General features: G+C 39.3%; 1 protein-coding gene across 5 annotated transcripts in view; it reads right to left on the bottom strand.

The window, feature by feature from the left end:
- The window catches only part of Cacnb4 (calcium voltage-gated channel auxiliary subunit beta 4), a 270,533-nt gene that overhangs the window by 29,048 nt on the left and 218,864 nt on the right, over window positions 1–22,621 (bottom strand). For all 5 annotated transcript variants that reach the window (XM_070023272.1, XM_070023273.1, XM_070023282.1 and 2 more), the window contains 6 exons: window positions 13,828–13,947; window positions 11,541–11,663; window positions 5,865–5,995; window positions 2,131–2,207; window positions 650–669; window positions 343–423 (listed from right to left, as the gene is read on the bottom strand). In XM_070023272.1, the coding sequence (XP_069879373.1) occupies window positions 343–423; window positions 650–669; window positions 2,131–2,207; window positions 5,865–5,995; window positions 11,541–11,663; window positions 13,828–13,947 (552 nt within the window). The remainder of the gene's footprint in view (window positions 1–342; window positions 424–649; window positions 670–2,130; window positions 2,208–5,864; window positions 5,996–11,540; window positions 11,664–13,827; window positions 13,948–22,621) is intronic.

Genomic DNA, 22,621 nt, shown 5'->3' with positions numbered 1-22,621 from the left:
ATTTAATTTATATCCATAGTTCACCCATGTTTTAAGTGTATTTTTATATATGTACTTTCAAACAAGCCAAAAACGATGTGGTGGACCAAGTCACTATTTTAAGCACCTGTGAAATTGGTTGGTTCTTTGAGAGTTTCAGCATAAAAGATGAGATATATGCCGGAGAAGGAAAAGAGAGGGCTAAGGACCACAGGAGCCCTACCTTGTCCCACCCACTTTCACATACTGAGAGCTGGCTTTCCTTAGTTCCTATCTACAAACAGACCCTAAGGGGCAGGAGCCCAAAGGACTACCTCCTGGATTCTCAGTCAATAACTAAAGAGAAACCGATGATGTTTGTACCTCATAACCTTTCAGTGATGGCCCCACTAGCACCACCGGACGCATCGATGGCACAACATCGTAAGGAGGAATGTGTTCCGTCTGAAAAAGATGATTTGACATGCATAAGGTGAGGTGGAGCACACCTCCTTGGCAGCCACAATAATTCTCCATAATTCTCAGGTTGAATGAAAAATGATTACCAAAGGTCCCCACCACGAGGCTCATCCCGTACTTTATAGCCACTGGGTGGTCCCTGAAATGGAGTGTTGCAGGCATGTATGCAAAGGAACCTTAACAGTAAATTTAAAAAGGAAACACAACTTACCACTTTTTGCTTCTGTTTTGCTAAAAGACAACAATGAGAGCCATATCAAAATATGTAATCGCTGTAAATGATAGCATATGAGTTTACAAGATGGAAGAAGGAACCCGTTTGTCCTTACAATTATCTTCATAATTTCCCTGTCACCCACTGCTGTTCTTTCATCTGGACTTGTACTTTTGAAGTCAAAGGAAATGTAACTTCCTCCTTGTACAAATGACTTTGCTTCTTGACTTTGTGTTAAGCAGGGTGGCTCACAGGTGCTCACAACAGCACTGGAAGTTTTAGCTATTAACCCTGGGGTATTCCCAGGCTGAGCACAGCACACAGTGTGGCACAGGGCAAGGTGGACAATCAAGTTTCATAGAAAAGTAACTGAATAACAATTTGTTATGAACAGAATTTGTCTACTAACAGAATAGCAAAAATAACTATTGCAAAAAAAGACTATTGCCTCAATTACTAGTTGTTTTTTATTTGTATTTGTAACTTTGGTGACTCGGGAGAGAACTTTGTAAGTCTCATTTTCTAGAATGAAATGAAAATTATATACATGTGTATTTTTCTACTAAGTTTCTTTAAACTTCAAATCAGCTGATTGCCTGTTCTTCCCATTTATTTTGTTTTGTTCCCTATTTGTAATAATAAAAAGCTACAATGTCCAGCATATGGAAATAAGGCGAAAACACACCCAATATTTGATGAAAGTGACTTTGTTGCCATCCAAGCATTTCTTATGTGGGGGAAACCTAGATGTATAGTCAGAAAGGGTTCTCAGGAACAAGGACCAGATCTTTTTCACTGTTCCAGAACCAACCCAGTTTTGACATCCAGAACAGAGCTTGGAACCTGCTAGTCCAAGTTAATAATGTATTAGTAATGCTAGATGCTCTAATACTGCCTCATTTCTAGGCCAGAAAGAAATTCATCTTTAGAACTTAGAGCATGTGATCTTTCCAAAGACAGAACCAAATCCTTGAGTCACACCATCCCTTTGTTGCCATTGATCCCTGGGTTCAGATGTCTGTTGTCTAAACAGACATTCAAGATCTTTGGGCCTTACCTCTTTATCTCCTGTAACCCTCCTAATGTCCATAACTCTAGCTGTCCCAATACCTGCTCATGTGGAGAATAAACATTGTCTTGAGCATCTACAACTTTAAAAACAATTCTATTGGCTCTTACTATCCTAAAGTCTCTTGTGTTCTTGGATAGAATAATTGACTTGTTGGAAATTGGTTTAAACAATGGACATTATTGGCTGTAGGGGTAAATTAAGATTTTCAAAATTATCATGACCCAATTTTCTTATTCATTAGTGCTCTTTAAGTCAAGTCGAACTGCCATAAAAAAATGAACAATGAAATATTGAAAGAAGCTTTCAATCCAGCTTTTGTTTCCAAATTAATAAAAATACTTGCAAGGATGTTACAGTATTAAGAAGGAATATTTTCCATTAAAGGAAGTTGAATTAAAGCTCTCACCTGTTGATGTAGGAGTTGCTCGAAATGTCCCTGATACCATTTCTCCAAGACTTGAAGAAGAATTTCCACTCGATTTCCTAGGATATACAAAGGAACTTAAAACTTACTCCCCAGATTCTTTGGAATTATAAATTGAGAATCCAAAGCTTTCTTTGGCCTTCACTGTACTAAATAATTCAAAATGTATCAAATCTTATCAGAGAGAAGAACTTGAAGAATCTGTTTGAATGTTTTCTTTGACCTCATTTCTTAGAGCAAGTGGAGACCTAACAGAGACCAAGGAATGCTTTGCAAAAACATTGCTTCCAGTTATTCAGTGCAGGAATCAGTCAAAAGAATTCTTGTTAGGAATGTCCTTGTAGACTGCCTGCTTACCTAACAACACTAATATACCAGGCTCAAGTCAAACAGCTCAAAACATGCAAGAAGATCTACTGGAACCATTCTAATTAAAAATGTGAATGGGTCAGAGTTAAGAATAATGGGCAATCAGGCTGGATGCCAGTGGCTCACACCTGTAATTCTATATACTCAGGAGGTTGAGCTATGAGGATCATGGTTCAAAGCCAGCTTGGGGCCAACTTGGGCAAGAAAGTCCATGAGACTCTTATCTCCAATTAACCACCAAAAAAGCCAGAAGTGGCAATAAGGAGTTAATCACAGATAATATTGTTTGTGACCTGAAATGCAAGTTTATTAACACTGATCTCCTCATGTGTGCCTTGCAAGGCTCCCTGAGCCTATAGAAGCCCTGGGGAACTTACCTTCCTATGTCTCACCTGTCTCTCCCATTAAGTGCTAAAGAAAATGATACAGACCCATCCTGGCACTGCCACTTATTATCTATGGGGCCTTGGCACATTCCCATGTCTCTCCAGGTATAACACAGAAGCTACCTGTAGCTCACAGGGGTGCCATAAAGATATAGGAAGATCCTGTCAGAGAGCTTTGGGCTTTACTATAGTTAGCTTCAGTTAAATTTATATATATATATATATATATATATATATATATATATATATATACACACACACACACATATATACACACATATATACATACATACACACAAGAGTATTATGAAATATTAGTAACAATAAAAATTTGAAATAATGACCATAATTCATTATCTCATTTATAGTATTTAACAAATAGTGGTTCCATGTTCTTGCTCTAGAAGCTAGGATGACAACAGTAAGAAGAAGCAAAATCCTTTCCCTTAGTGAGTGACAGTCTAGAGAGAGGTATCAGTGCTAAACAAGAGAAATATATTTTTTTTATTTTTTATTGTGAAAATACTGTTCAGAGGGGTTACAATTACATGGGCAGGATAATGAGTACATTTCTTATCAAGCATTGTAGGCTCCTCCTTTGTTTCCCCTTCCCATCCTCCCCCTGCTTCCCCCCCCCTCCCACTGCACCAAAGTTGTAAAGTTCGTTTTCGACATAACCACTTGTACATCTCATTGTTGCAATGGGTCCACCTGTATCCCTATTGAAACGATTTGTTTTTCCCCTTCCCCTCCACAAATTACACCGACATCAAATACAGTGAAAACAGGGGTTATACCGTGAGGGAGGTACATACAAAGCAACAAAGAAATAATCTTATAAATGTGTTAGAAACAATTGCAAGAAAGAAAAAAAAACATTTGAGTACATATCTTAGGGTTCATTTCCCTAACATCAACTTATCTGACCTTTTCTATTTGACTCAGACATATACTAGATATTGCAAATAAGGGAAACCATGGGACCTATGTTTCTTTGGGCCTGGCTTACTTCACTTAATATAATTTTTTCCAAGTCTTTCCATTTCCTAACAAATGGGGCAATGTCATTCTTTCTGATGGAGGCATAGAATTCCATTGTGTATATATACCACATTTTCTTGATCCATTCATCTACTGAGGAGTATCTGGGTTGTAAAACAACATTGAGATACCACCTCACTCCAGTTAGAATGGCTATAATTAAGAACTCTAATAACAACAGATGCTGGAGGGGATGTGGACAGAAGGGAACCTTATTGCATTGTTGGTGGGAGTGTAAACTTGTTCAACCACTTTGGAAAGTAGTATGGAGGTTCCTCAAAAGACTCCACATAGAGAAATATATTTCTGAGCGCAATAAATACAACAGAGAAATCTACATCTGAGAAGGGACAGAATATAAAGGGAATGGAGCGGGAATACTTATAAATTCACAGGGAGCCAGAAAAGGATTATAGGAAAGGTGATAATTAACAAAAATCGGAAGCCAATGAAGTGAGCCAGAGAAAATATGAAGAGAAGGGTTCTAGTAGGAGGAATGCAAAAGTTCTGAGGTAGAATCATGGGTTCCCAGTGTATTTAAGGAAGAGCAGGGACGACAAAAAGTCTAGAACAGAGGGAGCAAGAAGATTAATAATTTGTAATAGTTTAGACGTGTTATATACTAAAACATACTAATAATTAAAAGTGGGGCTAACTATACTTCTATGATTTCCTGTTACTCTTGAAAAGCTTCCTATTTGGACAAAAGCAAAAGGAACTCTAAGGAATACATGTTTTTGAAATAGAAAAAGATCTAACAGAAAGGAGGTTAAATGTCAAGAGAAAGACCTGATTTCTGACAGGAATAATGCTACACACTTGTAATCACAGCACTGGGGCAGCTGAGGTAAAAGAAACAGTAGTTCAAGACCAGCCTAGCAAGGTGGCTTACTTGTTTATTTTTTTTAATTGAAAAGTGCTGGGCACTGGTGGCTCATGCCTTTAATCCTAGCTACTCAGGAGGCTGAGATTTCAGGATCATGGTTCAAAGCCAGCCCAGACAGAGACTCCAATTAACCACCAGAAAACTGGAAGTGGTACTGTGGCTCAAAGTGGTAGAGTGCTAGCCTTGAGCAAAAAGAGCTCAGGAACAGCACCCAGGCTCTGAGTTCAAGCCCAATGGCTGACAAAAAGAAAAAGGAAAAAGAAAAAAGAAAGAAGAAAAAAAGAACTACATGCATCTATTTAAAGATTTTCAAAAAGTATAGCATATATCAAACCACTGCTTCAGATCAGGCTGCAACACAGTATCTGTACATTAAGTACGACTTGAATTTTTTCCTGATATCTTCTCTAGGGCTGCAGCTGTATTCCTATGACCTTTCACTATTACCATGCTGAGGTCTTTGTGATTGTTTCATTAGCTCTCTAGAGGCTGACCCATCAGAGTGTAAAGAGGTCTTTACCCCAGGACCAGGATCAATGGATGCCATAAGAAGCCTGAGAGGAGAAAGTTCTAGTGTACAATCATACCCCATGCCCCAATGGACAGAGAGCCTTTGAAGTAAAGAAAGGAAAGCAACCATGCTGGGCCATATGTCCCCACTTGAAGTTCTGAGACACCAGAGGGAAGTTGGGTTTTGAGGAAGGTTTGCTAAACCCACAGGAAACTCCCCCTGTAATAGTCATATGGATTTGGGGTAGTGGACTTTAGTACGCCAAGAGTATAGTAAAATTCAATCTCTGTGGCAATCTCAGAGACAGCTTTTGCTTTAAAAGCAGACATTTTAACCTAATAAACAAATTTTAAGAGAAAAATATGTATATATCATCCTATTTTCCTCCAAAAAGAAAGAGTATAAAGGAAGGGAAGGAAGAAAAAGGAGGAAGGAGGAAGGGATAGTAAGAAGGGTAAAGGAAAGAGGAAGGAGGAAAGGGAGGGAGGCAGGCAGGCTAGTCACATAGAAAGGATGGCCTCACCCTCCGTGGAAACGTCCTCTCTTTTGCTCTTGCTGAATCCGTATGTTCTCCAGTCTCAGTGGACTTGGGATGAAGCCGATCTCACAACCCTCTTTCACCAGCCTTCCTATCCACCAATCATTGTTATATTTCTAGAATGCAGAAAGAAAACTGCTATCATTAGTAATTCACAGCTGGGCATTAGTGGCTCACACCTATAATCCTGCCACTCAGGAGGCTGAGATTTGAGAATCACAACTGGAAGCCAGACTGAGCAGGAAAGTCCTAGAGACTCTTAACAATTATCCACCACAAAAGTTGAAAGTGGAGCTGTGGCTCAAGTGGCAGTGCACTAGCCTTGAGCAGAAAAGCTCAGAGACAGCACCCAGGCCCTGAATTCAAACCCTAGGACCAGTGTATGTGCGCACATGCACGTGTACACACACACACACACACACACACACACACACACACACACACACACACACACACACTCACACACACAGTAATTCACAGATCTTCACATTCTAATAATTAATTTCAAGGCTCCAGAAGAATGGACCACTGTTTACATAATGTGCCATATCTTTTTGAATGAATTATATTACTTTTATTGTAATAATATACATATTGTATATGTAAAGAAAATATATGGATACATATATACGTACTATATGTATAGTATCATATATATCATTATTGAATGTGTTATGTATAAATGTCACTTTTATTATAGTATAAAAGTTTATTCTTTTAGGCTCATAGACTCAAGTGGGGTTGTACAGACTCTTTTCCTATTGTGGCCCACATAGATTTTACATATGATCTCTATGGCAGCTACTCGAACCTGTTGTCCTAATGAGAGAGTGAGTAACCTCAGACAAGGACAAACAAGAAAGCATAGTTGGGTTTCAATAAGGACAGTAGGCCAGCTCTTATTAAAGTTGAGTCTTAGATATCAGATCTTTTTGGTCCTTATTAAGAAAGCCCTAGATATTCTTAACAAAGAGATTTTTATCAAAATTTGTATCAATGTAAATGAATTCTGAAAGACAAGATAGAAATATCTGAGATAAAATACAATCCATAATCTGTTACTAAAAAAAAAACTTTCAGGTAAAAATTCTATGACATTATCAGTAGTCTACTCTTTTGTAAATATAGGTTTACTACATTAAAGCTCATCTTACTACTTGGAGAAAAATAAGCTCAGTCTTAAAAAGTTAAGGCATATGTTTGTATGTAAAATTATAGAAATAATATCCAAATGCCCTGATCTCATCAAGAGCTCCAAGATTTCCACTTACAGTTCCATGACAAATAAACATGAGATGCACATCTACACACAGGTTTCAACTGACATGGGGAGAGACCGTCAGAAGAGCCTTATTCGATGGGTCAGCAAAGCTGCAATTGTACTTATTGATTTGCTGACACCTAGAGAGGAAAGCAATTTAATCCAGGTCATCTGCCTTAAGGGAAGGTTCCTGCTAGGATATTTCTAGAAAACAGATATTAATCCTACTGTTTAAACCCCTCAAGAGATGATTACAAAAGCTTTCTTTATTGTCATTATCAATGTTGGGCAGGACACCTCTCTCTGATTATTATTTATCTGTGTATTTTCAAAATGTAACAAATATATGTAGGACTTGTAGCTTAACTCAAAGGAAAGTAGAATTTCATCTGATTCTGGTACCTTGTGATGGAAGAATAGAGGGTTTCATAGAATCATTGCAGCCTGAAATTCTGAGTAACTTTCAGTAATTCTGAGTTACAGCTTCATACCCAAAAGAAAATGATATAGGAAAATTTGGTCTTTATTATGTGCACGCTCCTGCATGAGGCCTGGCTGGTATGAAGCACAAGTCTGCACTGGAAGGACTAGGAAAAAGACCTCATAAAATCTTGCACAGTCTTACACCTTAGTTTTCCCCATGTTCCTGTCTCTCATTTCAGGATAACACGCCTGAAATAACAGGTCTGTTTATTTTTTAATTAAGAAAAAGCAAACAGACTCTTTTAGAATCTTCAGTCAGTGCCTAGGTCCAGAATTTAAATTTTCCTGTGGTGGGGACAAAACAGACCATGAGTCATCATTTCCTAGGGTTTAAGTTATTTCCTGAAATGAAATTAGCCCACTGGAATACTAATTTGTTAAACAGTACCCAAGTGACCTTCAAAGGGCTTCCTAAAATGGTTAATGCAACTTCTCAAAATGGTTTGTTTAACTTGGTTCTAGGAAAGGGCTAAAGTACAACTAGAGTATGACTCAATGTGAGTGAAAATTCTTTGAGCTACTTAGGAGGAAGTTGCCAAGTAAATTTAAGAGTTTAAGTCAGTCATCATTTGGCTTATGGATGTCTTCATTATGGAGCAAGTACTTAGAATAGTACACAAGAGATGGTCTTCTAGGTGACAGATGAGAGGCAAGGCTGAAATTTAGGATTAAAGGTTCATTTGTAGTATTGATATCTGATAGCTTGTGCCAGCTTTCTGGGAAGGTCACCTTAGAGTGTTGGTTCAATCTTTTCCATTTTGATTACAATATTCTCTTTCTAAGATTTTTTTTTTTAATCTGATCTTCCAACAGCTGAAAACAAGTGTCTCTGATCTACCTAAGATGACCTGCTCAATATCAGACATCAGGCTGCTGGATGGAAGAGAAAGTCTCTGATCAAAGAAGCATATAGATCCAAAAGCAACCAACAAGACAAGTTAAAATATCGATAGAGAAGCCTAAAAGGCTCCAAACTCAAAGTAATGACAAGAAGATAAAAATGTTAATGTTAGCAAAATTAAGATTAATAGACTTTGCCAGAGAACCACACAGACATTCCAGTTACATAGAACAAAGAAAGGTTTATTGCCAGGAGAGGGGGACTGGCAAGACTCCTTCTCACAAGGGTGAGAAGCACCAGCTATTATCTGGGGTGACTTATATAACCTAGGGGGTTTAGGAGGAGCTAGGAGGCAGAGACCCTGGTGTGGACACAAGCCAGGGGCTTCATCATGGCGGACTAGGATTTATGGCTGCTATCCAAATAGTAGATAAGGGGTCCTGCAGATGCCCAGACCTGAAGGTCACTGTAAGGGGCTCTTGTTGCCTTATATGGTGGTAGCTGCCCCAGAGAAGTGCCATCCCAAGGTAAAGAAGGCTGGAAGTTGATTATTTACTGCCTTTACTACATGGGCCTGGTGTTGCCTAGGAAGGAAGCATGCTAAGCTATGGAGAAGGGAGGAAGTGGACTAAGGTAAGGGAAGGGACTCATTTCGCTAACAGTTAATTATACAGATTTGAAAAGTATTATTGTATCTATGCATTGAAATATCATCCTATAAGCCATAACTGTGTACTACTATTATTTGACAAACAAAAAGAATTTTAAGTGTGTAAGGAGTTGACAATGTTAACTAGTCTGATTTGTTACGTGTTATATACATTTATCAAATGATCATACTGTAACACATAAGTATTTCCGATTAAGAGAATAATTTATAAAAAAAAAAGAATACTGATAGATTATTGGAACATTTGGGAGAATATGCAGACAACATGGAAGGACTTGTCTGACCCTTTGGGGAGTGCTGGTATGGACGCTTGAACTCAGAGCACTTAGGGCCTCACAATCTTACTCTGTTCTGGTGCTGCCCACCCTGAAACACTTGAGCCATGACTCTAGTCAAGTTCTTTTTTGTGCTGGTCCTAGGGCTTGAACTCAGGGCATCCCCACCTCTCAAGGCTAGGGCTCTGCCACTGGAGCCACAGCTCTACTTCCAGCTCATCAGGTGGTTAATTGGAGATAAGAGTCTCACAGACTTTCCTGCCTTATCTCAAACCATGATCCTCAGATCTCAGCCTCATGAGTAGTTAAGATGATAGGCATAAGCCACTGGTGTCTGGCACTTTTGCTTACTTTTTAACGTATGTCTCCTTAGAAACAATGAGTATTAACAACTCATAAATATGGCTTGGTCATTTTTGGGAAATGGTAACAGAATGAACCATTCAGGTACTCGGGGCCTATGTTCAGGTCAAAGGTCTTTGTCTTTTAGGCAGATGTGGATATCCTCAACTCACCTATTCCTTTGTCCATCTCTTTTCTCATCCACCTCTCCTCTCCCCAGATGTTAATATCAACCTGTGGGCCAGATATGGTGCTGTACTCCTGTAATTCCAGTACTTAGGAGGAGAATATTGCAGCTCTTTTCCTCAAGTCTCTAGATGATGGAGGTAAGCATGTTCATATAAAAGTTCACATAGCCCCCTAGGATGCTCCAAAGGAAGTTCATCACTATACGGACCCTTTCAACAAATCTGCTTAATTCTCTGCTCTCTCTGTTTGGATAGCTTACACTACAGGTTAAAATTCCTTTCTGTCCTTCTAAGCACATTAGAAAAACTGTCTTCTGACCTCTCCCCTCACTTTTCCCACTATCCCCACCCATGTAAAATCTCCAATATTTTATACTTGCCCTTTACTCTCTTTCTCCAAGTTGCTTCTCTCTCCATCTCTGTCTGGCCTCGGTGCTGGGCACTGGAGAATCAGATGTTGCCATTCTCATTTCCCCTCCTATTATTATTCTAACAGAAAAGGCTAATCACAGCTGTGCTCTATCTCAGATTCTTCTTTATCCCACTGCCTGGGGATAAAGACCAGGCTTCTTGCCATAGTCAAAGAAGTTTTTCTTCAGTGTAGCCTTTGCCTTTCTGACAAGGCCCCTGCCCCATACCATACTGCACAGCTCACTGCTATTCCTTTCACCTGATGCTCTTCCTGGCCTAGCCCAGTCCCCTCAGGCTTCACCCCTTTCCTACCCCCCTGTAGAGCTTTCTGGTCCGCTGATCTCCTTTCCCACCGGATGGCCCCTCCTCCTCTTTCTTTGGAATTCTGTAGCACCCATCTGATTTTCCTATAATAAAACATCATTCTGTGTAGGGATCATGCATATCAGCCCATCCTCCTTCAGGTTCAGAGCTTCCTGTTTATGGAGACAGTAATGGCATCTGATTCTCCAATGTCCAGCACAATATCTGCTAGAAAGTTGAATTTCAATGTAGCTAGGATGAATAAAGGAAGTGTGTCATATTATTATTCAATCTTCCTAGATGTAAGGCCTTAAACCCATAAGCTCTCTGTTTTCCTGGTCTTCTGTCCTTTTCTTAGATTTACTATTGCCTTTAAAGGATTACATATTCTGGTTTTGGTTCCAAGATCACAGTTCAGAGGATCATATCCAGTGTCTGTAATTATAACATCTCTTGTAAACACTTGTTGTGGGTAGGTGACATACTACCCAACTCATGTTTCCCTAAGCTGGATCTACGGCTCCACAGCCACACAGAGGGATTAAAAGACGGGCAGGGGGAGAGCTTCATAGTAGGGCACTTATCAAATACACACAAGGTTTGATCCCAAACAATGGAAGGAACTGGGCAGAAGGGCACAAGTCTGTCCTAAATATATCCTATAATCTGAAAGGTTGACCATGATCCAATGTTTTAAGTGTGTAATAACATAGGTAATGATCTCTGGCTTCTCAGTTTTGGTGAGCGTGGATATAGAAGGCCTAAAAAACTAAAGAGGCACCCCACTGGCAGTTCTTCTGATCTCTTCTCTGGTGGGTTCAGCATGTAGCTGGTTCCCACCTTTGGTTTTTAGTCAGGCTAATAGATGCAGCATGGCCTATGTTTACCTCTTTAATGTGTAGAAAGTCCTTTGCATCAAAGGAGATGGCCGTGCTTGGAACAGGCACATCCTCATCCAGGGCGCCACAGTAGCTGACATTCGTCTTCACGGCAAATGCTACAGGTTTGGACTAGGGAGAACAGAACCACAGAATAAGAAGTAAGGGAGTGAGGAGTGTTCTTCATGTTGAAATCTATCATACAATGACTGATACTACCAGAAAGTAAGGGAAATCACTCTCCAAAGAGGGATCTCAGCTAAGGTTTCCTTTCCCAGGCCATACCCAGAAATCTGTAGAGATGACACTGAAAATAATCTAGTCCTATTAGTCTAGCCATTTATCTTCTACTTTAGTACTTCCCAACATCCTGAATAAATAGGTAGGGACAACCTGACTTCTTCTTTGGTCATAAAAAGCTATTGATCAGCCAAGTGCTGGTAGCTTATACTTGTAATCCTAGGTACTCAATTCAAAGCCAGCCTGAACAGGAAAGTATGTGAGACTCTTATCTCCAAGCTGGGAGTGGAGCTATGGCTCAAGTAGTAGAGTGCTAGCTTTGAGCACAAAAGCTCAGGGACAGATCCCAGGCCCTGAGTTTAAGTCCAGAACTGGCGCACACACACACACACAAAAGAAGCCATTTACCTCAAATGGTAACAGATATCTTCCACATAGGGATATACGAAATGCATGATGAATGTAAAAGGGGGGAATAAAAATAAATATATTTGAAATATATTGAAATATATTGAAAAAATATATATTTTCAGATCTGAAAATCTATGAGATCATATGCAGTAGAATTTATTGTGCTGTCTTAGGAAAGAAGGGCCAGCCTGGGTTAAAGCTGATGAGCAAGGCTCTTCATGCAGCATCTTACTATGAAGGCCAAGTTGCCGTCAAACTTGTGATCCACCTCCCTCAAATGCTGGGATTCTAAGAGATCAGCACCACACCATGATTTCATGCATTATCTCCATAGCTTAACAAAAACTGGTTTAGAAACTTTTTTGTACACATTTCTCTCTGCAAAGTGCATTGGACTGGGATCAGCCTTAGTAGGGCCAAGCAAGCCACCGGCCTAAGCTAATGGTGCTGCCATCAGCATGTGGGTGACCAAAAAGAGCAAAAACAGAAAGAAAAAAATCAAAATAAGCATTAACCACATAGGAGACACAAACTCCCTGAAATTACAGGCTGGCTGGTTACTGTATCATGTACTTGGCCCTGGGAATATGACTGGTTCACAGTTGAGGCAGGACCCAAGTTAGAATCTCACTACTGAAAATCATCTTTCACACAGCCCAGATGGTACTGGTGTCTAAGCAAAGACACCTCATGTACCTGAATCACGCTTCAAGAGATTCGCTTTATTTGGGCTTGACTTTTTCCTCCTAAAAATTGTAAAACCTAAGCTGACATGCTGAAGGAGTCTATCATGGAGACCAAAAGAGAGGCTGGCCTTTGTATGTTGGTATTATGCATAAAATTTCATGTGACAAAGGAGTGTATGCACTAAAAGTAAAAGGTGCAAAACATGGGATGGGAGATCGCTAGTAAGCCATGTAGTCTGCTTCTTGTTGATTCCTACTCCAGAGAAGAAGCTAACGGTCTACTGGGGAATGGCTTTTATCACTCAACTTTGCTTCACTTATCTGAATTGTTTGAGTTCTTAACTTAGTTAGTGGCAGTGGTACACACCTTCCATCCCAGTTCACTTGAGAGACTGAGGCAGAAGGATCCATTGAACCCATGAGTGCAAGAGTAGCTTGGACAATATAGCAAGACTCTTTTCTCATAAAAACAAACAAAACTAAATTTCTGAGCTTCACAATGAACTTGAGGTGGGAGACTGCAACTGAGAAATAGAGGAATAGAACCAACGAGGAAATACACAGAGCAACAGGGCATGTGTGAACTGTATGAAAGAATATGTACGGGACAAGGAAGGGTCAAGAACAGGGGACACGAACTAGTCTCTTAGAAGGTTCTTGACCAACACTGGCATGGAGAATTTGATATACTGTCATATTGAGACAATAATTTACCAAACCACACATAGAAGGGTATCGTTCTCAGGAAAAGCACCTCTGAAAATGTTAGTACTTCCTTCAGGAGTGAACGGACCAGAAACTGGACCAGAATGGACTAAAAGTTCTTTGAAGTCTGGAACACCATCAGGATGAACGAAGACGTGAGAAAGCATTTTAGAGAAATGAGAGGCAGGACAAAGGCAGCTGACAGCTGCTGAGCAACAGGTCAGTTGTGAACTAAAGAAGGGGCAGAAAGTTACCTTTGCTCTCTCAAGCTGGATAGCTGCTTGCTGTTCCCTCTCCTGCCGAATCGCTTCCCTGTCCTCCTCCAAAGAGACATCGGAGTCAGATGGCCTGCTTGTATAGGAGTCTGCTGAACCCTGGAAAGAGAACACAGAACAGCTCAAGTGAGGTGATGTGTGGCTTCTTAAATTGTCACAGCCATAACAGTATCCCGGGTTGTGAGTTCCTTCATTTGCATCGATTTTGATGCGCATGCTCTGTGCCTTACTGCAGATATAAATTTAGATGGCAGAATATATAGTTAGGCATCTGAGTTATTTGGAAGGTAGCAATGTTGTGAAGGAAAATATTTTGACTAGATTAAGTGTTAGGAAGTAAACTGCAATGAAAACCATGTGACATCCAGCCCCAATTCTTGTGTTGTGCTATCTTTATATTAAGCCCACACTCATTTGTAGAACTCAAGTTTTCTTCCATTCTCTTTTGCATATACCACTCATTCAAAGGTAAAGGACATTGACCTATTTCACGGCCACATTCCTACCTGTATCTTGTCTAAGATTTCCACACAGCAAAGCAGTATTCTATATTAGTACAAAGATGAATTTGCTACTCAACTCTTTCCCTGTTTAAAGTACTAAGTGCTAGGTGTTTATTCCTATAATCCTAACTACTCAGGAGGCTGAGATCTGAGAATCCTGGTTTGAAGCCAACTTGGGCAGGAAAGGCCATGAGACTCTTTTTTTTTTTTTTTAAGGGTTGGTTTTTTGTTTGTTTGTTTAGGTTTTTTTAACTGTATTTCTTTTGTCTTTTCTTTTTTGGTACTGTGGATCAAACCCAGGACGTTGCACTTGCTAGGCAAGTTCTTTGCCACTAAGCCACATCCCAGCCCCCATGAGACTTGTATTTCCAATTAACTACCTAAAAACTGGAAGTGGAGCTGTGACTCCAAGTGGTAGAGAGCTAGCCTTGAGCAAAAGAGCACAGGGACAGTGCCCAGATCCTGAATTTAAGCCCCACAACCAAAAAAAAAAAAAAAGTTCAACCATTGTTCTACAGCAGCCCATATGTAGTGAATATAGACAGAGCAGAAGCAGCACCTTCAGGATGAAACCAGAAATGTTCATAGTTGAAGCATATGCCCAGGACTATTTGATTGATAACTAAGATCCAGCCTGACCAGTATGGTCAAGAGATGGGATACCCAGCATCATCTGGTGCCAAAACATAAGAGGAGATGAAAATCAGAGCAGCTAGTTAAAAACTCACCTCCCACCCCAAGAAAGAAAAAAGCAAACAATCCTAGAGGCTTCCCTCTGGATGCAACTGGAATGTCCTTAAGCTTGCATTAGAAGTTGACATTTACATAGATGACAACATTTACCCAGCAAAAGTATTGCTAGTGTTTATCACATATCATACATTATATTCAGGCATTTGGGCGAAACATAGATCTAGCCACATAGAGGAGAATTTGATATCTACTGGGAAAAAAAGACTTTAAGAAATGGTGACATGTTGAAGCTGGTCCTTTGGAAGTTTTTCTAATTTAGAGAGATTTATTGTAAATTTGTTGTATGTAAGGGTAGTTTTATCTTTCAGCAGAGCTATCATTCTAGCTGGGATGGTCTTTCTTATCATAGGAAAGTCCCAGCATAAATTTTGCTGACAATCTAAAGCAACAATTCCTGTTTGGTTTTGTTTTATCAGTTTTATCAGGTTTCATTCTGACACACATATATATATATATATATATATATATATATATTCACATATGTATATATATAAGTATATGTATATATAAGTGTATGTATGTATGTATATATATATATATATATATATATATATATATAATATACCTTGCTCACCCTCACCCACTCTGTCACTCTTCCTTGTCTACACTCCATTCTTCCCAAACCAACCTCAAAGCATGTTTTCTTGTTCCATTTTCACCAGTATACATATTCTGACCATATTCATTCTCCTTCATCCTCTTCCTTCATTGGCCCTCTCTTCTCCCAATGGTACCCTATACTCCCGACAGGAACTGTTTTACATTCCTGCCATTCATTTTTTTAGTGTATGTTAACTGTCCAAAGGGGTTCATTGTGGTATTTCACGTGTGCATATATTTTAATTAGATTGACCCCTTCATTTAATCTCACATTTACCATACCCATAACCCCTGATCATTCAATAGCTTCCACTGGGTTTTGTTTTAGTATCTTCATTAACAGATGTGCCACATTTTGTAAATTGTTCACCCTCTTTTTCCTCCCTATCTCATAATCCCCTCAGACAGACGCAATTACAAATGTTTTTTGTACGTACATATATACATATGCGGTCCTCTGTGTATCTGTGTGTATGTTTATCTTTCAGATCCAACTTCCACATATGAAAAAAAACACGTGACCTTTGTCCTTTTGAACCTTGCTTACATCCTGTAACATGATGATCTCAATTTCCCTGTAAACTATTCTTGTTTATGGCTGAATACTTCAAAAGACATACATATACACACATACAACATTTCCTTGCTGCACTCATTAGTTATCGGATAGCTTAGCTTTTGTGAATAGCGCTGGAATGAACAAGAGTGGTACAGGCACTTCTACTGTATCCAAATTTCATTACTTTGGATGTATACCAAACAGTGGTAAAGCCGGATCATATGACAGCTTTCTTCCTCTTCCTCCTCCTCCTCCTCCTCCGGTTTTGATTTTGGTTTTGCTTGGAGGTATAGGGCTGCACTGGAGTTTGAACTCAGGGTTTACCATTTGTGTCACACCGTAGCCTTTTAATTAGAGGTTTAATGACAGTGCCCAGGCAAGCCCTGGATTCTTTGCAGTATACTCCCAAAACCTTTATGCAGACAGTCTCGTCTATGAAAAGAACAATGCCTACTTCACAGAAGTCAATGGAGTAAGATATAGGTGCAGCTAATTTTGAGTGCTCACCATCATATGGATGCAGAGTTAGATGCTGTGTTGTACTTTATCATACTGACTCACTTCTTGCAGCAGTAGAGTAGCTCAGACTTGAGCTGGGTTGGGTCAATGTGATATCCAGCAGGTTCAAATCCCATAAAGAATTGCATTTCATGTTACAATACTCCAGGCCCATACATAATATGCACACAATAAATTATCCTTCTTCTCTCCTAGTGCTAACCTTTCTACATTGATTTTTTTGAGACAAAATAAGGCATTTTAATCACTGCAACTATCTATACATGTACACTAACCCATCCAGAACACTAGCCATTTTTCTTGCTGTACTTACGATAACATGCTATAATTTGATAATTGTCATGCATCCATTTACATAATGTAGTACTTTTGAAAATGTCCTTTACAGAGCAAATGTATCTGTTAGCCAAACTGAAATTAAATTCCTCTGTGCAAATTGATTGGGAAAAAAATATGGGCTCACAAAAGAGATGATAGAGGATGACTTTTATAGATGTAATGATTGTCTAAAAAGAGAGTGACCCTGAAATCCTGTAAAACAGAGTTGTTAGCATACTGTGGCACATACTTGTAGTCTCAGCAACTCTGGAAGCAGAGAGCTGAAGTCAGCCTGGGTCTCAAAATCAACCTTGTTGATGAGATTTCATCTCACTAACAACTTGGGTATGATACTCCTGTAATCCAAGGTACATGGAAATAGCAGGTAAGAAGATCAAAGTCCTAGGCTGGCTCTTGACAAAACACACAAGATTCAATCTGAAAAATAACTAAAGCAAAAATGGGCTGGGCTATAGAGCTCATATGGTAAAGTGACTGCCTAGCAAGGATGAGTCCCTGAGTTCAAACCCCAGGACCAAACAAACAAATGACAACCACCACCACCACCACCACCACCACCACACACACACACACACACACACACACACACACACACACACACACACACACACACACACACACACACACACACACACACACACACACACACACACACACACACACACACACACCCCAAACCCAGAAAATTCTCTCAGGACACATCAGGACAGTCTAAATTTAGGCACACTTATATAAAATCCAAACTAACAGAGAGAAGAAAGGATGTTGCTAAAATATCTGTGAAACCAGTCTGCCCTTAGTTCCTGGCAATGCTTTGTTGGAGTTTGGTAAGTGTGGTGGCCCAGCCCAGTAGGCTGCATTGACTGTCCTGAGAACTATGTACCACAAAGCCATTACAAAAGCATAAGCAGGAAGGAGGCCCATGCATTGCATGGGAACACATGCCAGGCAAGGCTGGTGATTCTAGTTCACAAGAAAGCAGGCTGTGCGCTGCAGCCATGAAACAAGCATATCCCACTCTGGATGTCAGGCCATGGCTAGTGTTCTTAAATTACAATGGCTTTCAAATGCTAGCATGCCATCACCTCACAGCATGCAAGGAAATGAACTTGATTTTGAAATGCGAACAAGAATTCCAAAATGTCTTAATAGGTTCTATTATTGCCAAATACATAGAAGCAGAAGTTTCTGTTTACTTCTGTATTTGTAGACATATTGATGTCCTTTTCATCATTACCACATCCATTCTGGGTTTTTCCCAAATGGAATCTATATTTCCTGTACCATGAACAGTATTGTGGCTATTTCTCATAGTCCAAGGGACCAAAGAAGTCCAAAATCAAGAGCAAAGTTTGGTCCATGGATATGTTCTGCTGGCTTGGTACTGATTTAAGTTTCTTTTTTTTTTTGTCGGTCATGGGGCTTGAACTCTGGGCCTGGGTGCTGTCCCTCAGCTCTTCAGCTCAAGGCGAATGCTCTACCACTTGAGCTACAGTGCCACTTCCTGATTTAAGTTTCTTGTTTATTTATTTAAGCTTTAATTTTTTTGTACAGGTGGGACTTGAGCTCAGAGCCTTGAAGCTCTATGAATTGAGCTCAAATTTTGGCTTTTCGCTGATTAATTGGTGATAAGAGTCACACACACTTTCCTGTTGGAGCTAGCTTTGAACTATGATCCTTAGACCTCAGCTTCCTGAGTAGCTAAGATTACAGTTGTGAGCCATCAGTGACCAGCATTTATTTATTTTTGTTTCATTTTAACTGGTCCAAGAAAATATAGACATGTTCCAGAAAATGTATGGAAAAAGCTAAGACAAGAATCTGCGTTGTTTATAAAGGCAATGTGCAAAGGACACACAGCCACAGAGTAGCCAAGAGAAGACCTACTAGGCTCAACATGAGGAAGAACCTAGGGAAAGAAAGGGAACTCAGCTTTCTGGGAGGTGGATGACTCAGAGGTATGGCTGAACACTTACAAATCAGCAAAAGGGAATGGCAAGAGACGTAACAAGACAGAGCTGAAGAAGGAATGATTACTAATTCCAGCAAAACTCAGAAACTGCAGCCATTATCAGCTTATAATTTTCCAGAAATGTTTCAAAAAATGGATGAGGAAAAACTGGGAGAGAACGAGAGAAGGGGTGACATTGTCAAAGAAGAAATGTACTCTTGAACAACACACTGTTGAACCACCAGTGGGTCATGGAAGAGATTAGAAATGAAATTCAAGTGTTCATGATATTCAACAAAAATGAACACACAAACTACCAGCTCCTCTGGGACACAGCAAAGGCAGTACTCAGAGGCAAGTTTATAGTTCTGAGTTCCTACATCAACAAATTGGAGAGATCTGAAACCAACAATTTAATGAGACATCTGAGCCTCCTTGAAAAAGAGCAACAAATAAACCCCAATCCAGTAAACGGAAAGAAATACTCAAAATTAAATCAGAATTAAATGAATTAGAATCCAAAAAAAAAAACCATAGAAAGAATCAACAAAACAAAGAGTTGGTTCTTCGAAAAAATTAAGAAAATCGACAGACCCTCAGCAAATCTTATCAGAAAAACAAGAGAACACACCCAAATAAATAAACTCAGACATGAGAATGGAAACATCACCACAGAAACAACTAAGATTCAGAATATTATAAGGGAATACTTCTCAAAACTTTATGCTAATAAGTTTGAGAACTTGGCAGAAATGGACCTTTTCCTAGCAAATACGGATATGCCGAAACTAAACCAAGATGAGTTAAACCAGCTTAACAGGCCTATATCAAGCATTGAAATAGAAACAGCAATAAGAGACCTCCCATCTAAGAAAAGCCCAGGACCAGATGGATTTACAGTGGAATTCTACAAGGCCTTCAAAGCAGAGCTCACACCAATACTCCTTCAACTCTTCAATGAAATTGAAAGAGAAAGTTCACTACCGAACTCATTCTATGAAGCTGTAATAACCTTCATCCCAAAACCAGGCAGGTACTCATCAAAGAAAGAGAACTATAGACGCATTTCTTTGATGAACATTGATGCAAAACTTCTCAACAAAAATTTGGCCAATCGACTTCAACAATTCATCCAAAAAATCATACACCACGATTGAACAGGATTCATTCCAGGGATGCAAAGCTGGTTCAATATATGCAAATCAATTAACATAATTAATCACATCAACAAGAGCAAGGATAAGAACCACATGCTTATCTCAATAGATGCAGAAAAAGCATTTGACAAGATCCAACACTCCTTTATGATGAAGGTTCTGGAAAAATTAGGAATCCATGGAACATTCCTCAATACAATAAGGCTGTATATGACAAACCTACAGCCAGCATCATACTCAATGGTGAAAAACTAAGCTATTTCCTCTAAACTCAGGAATGAGACAAGGATGTCCACTCTCTCCACTTCTCTTCCATCTAGTATTAGAATGCCTAGCTACAGCAATAAGACAAGATGCAAACATAAAGGGTATCCAAATAGGGAAAAAAGTAGTAAAACTCTCCCTCTTTGCAGATGACATGATCTTGTATTTAAAGAATCCCATGGACTCTGCTCCCAAATTACTCAAGGTGATTCAAAACTTTGGCAAAGTAGCAGGGTATAAAATTAACCCTCAAAAATCAATGGCTTTTCTGTATGCCAACAAAGAGAAAAGTGTGGCTGAAATTAGGAAAGCAACTCCATTCATAATAGCCCCACCAAAAAAAAAATACCTAGGAATTAACTTAACCAAAGAAGTGAAGGACCTCTATGATGAAAACTTTAAAAACCTGAAAAAGGAAATCAAAACAGAACTTAGGAAGTGGCAAAAACTCCCATGCTCCTGGATTGGAAAGATCAACATCGTGAAAATGGCACTACTTCCCAAGGCTATCTACAAATTCAATGCAATACCTCGCAATATTCCAACCTCATTCTTCAAGGAAATAGAAGAGACAATCCAAAAATTCATATGGAACAATAAAAGATACCGAATAGCAAAAACGATCCTTAACAGAAAGAACAGTGCTGGAGGAATATCAATACCAAATTTCAAACTCTACTACAAAGCCATAGTAATCAAAACAGCTTGGTACTGGCACAAGAACAGACCTCAGGACCAATGGAATAGAACTGAAACCCCAGAAATGAACCTAAAGACGTATAGCCATCTAATCTTTGATAAGGGAGCTACAAAAATAGAATGGAAGAAAGACAGCCTCTTCAGTAAATGGTGCTGGCAAAATTGGTTAACTACTTGTAGAAAATTAAAGCTAGATCCTTATATATCACCCTGCACCAGAATCAACTCCAAATGGATCAAAGACCTCGGAATCAAAGCAGACACTCTGAAAACATTACAGGATGGAATAGGAGAAACCCTAGGTCTCCTTGGCACAGGCTGAAATTTTCTTAATAGAGACCGGGAAACACAACAAATCAAAGAAAGGTTGGACAAATGGGATTGCATGAAATTGTAGAGCTTCTGCATGGCAAAGGACATAGCTAAAAAGATCAATAGAAAGCCCACGGATTGGGAGAAGATCTTCACTAGCCACACAACGGACAATCGTCTCATATCTAAAATATACCTGGATTTCAAAAAATTAAATCCCCCAAAACCAAATCCTCAAAGAAACAACTGCCCAATCAATAAGTGGACTAAAGACTTAAAGAGAAACTTCTCTGAAGAGGAAAGAAGGATGGCCAATAGACACGTGAAGAAATGCTCAACCTCTCTAGCCATAAAAGAAATGCAAATCAAAACAACATTGAGATACCACCTTACCACAGTTAGAATGGCTAGAATCAAGAACTCTAATAACACCAGATGCTGGAGGGGATGTGGACAGAAGGGAACCTTACTACATTGCTGGTGGGAGTGTAAACTTGTTCAACCACTTTGGAAAGCAGTATGGAGGTTCCTCAAAAGACTTCACATAGAGCTCCCCTATGACCCAGCAATCCCACTTTTGGGCATTTATACAAATGATCACAAACAAGACCATACTAAAGCTACCAGCACAACTATGTTTATTGCAGTATTATTTACCATAGCTAAGATCTGGAACCAACCCAGGTGCCCCTCAGTAGATGAATAGATCAAGAAAATGTGGTGTATATATATATATATATATATATATATATATATATATATATATATATATATACACAATGGAATTTTATGCCTCCATCAGAAAAAATGACATTGCCCCATTTGTTAGGAAATGGAAAGACTTGGAAAAAAGTATATTAAGTGAAGTAAGCCAGGCCCAAAGAAACATAGGTCCCATGGTTTCCCTTATTTGCAATAACTAGTATATGTCTGAGTCAAGCAGAAAAGGTCAGATAAGTTAATGTTAGGGGAATGAACCTCAAGATAAGGACTCAAATGTTTTTTCTTGCTTGCTATTGTTTCTAGCATATTTTTTTTTTTTTTTTTGGATCTGGTCGTGGGGCCTGAACTCTGGGCCTGGGTGCTGCCCCTCAGCTCTTCAGCTGAAGGCTAGCGC

The sequence above is a fragment of the Dipodomys merriami genome, unplaced genomic scaffold (genome assembly GCF_024711535.1).
Source record: "Dipodomys merriami isolate MVZ:Mamm:240054 unplaced genomic scaffold, mDipMer1.0.p SCAF_1, whole genome shotgun sequence".
Taxonomy (NCBI): Eukaryota; Metazoa; Chordata; class Mammalia; order Rodentia; family Heteromyidae; genus Dipodomys; species Dipodomys merriami.
The sequence above is the reverse complement of the archived record's forward strand: the minus strand, read 5'-3'. Positions and strand labels throughout refer to the sequence as shown.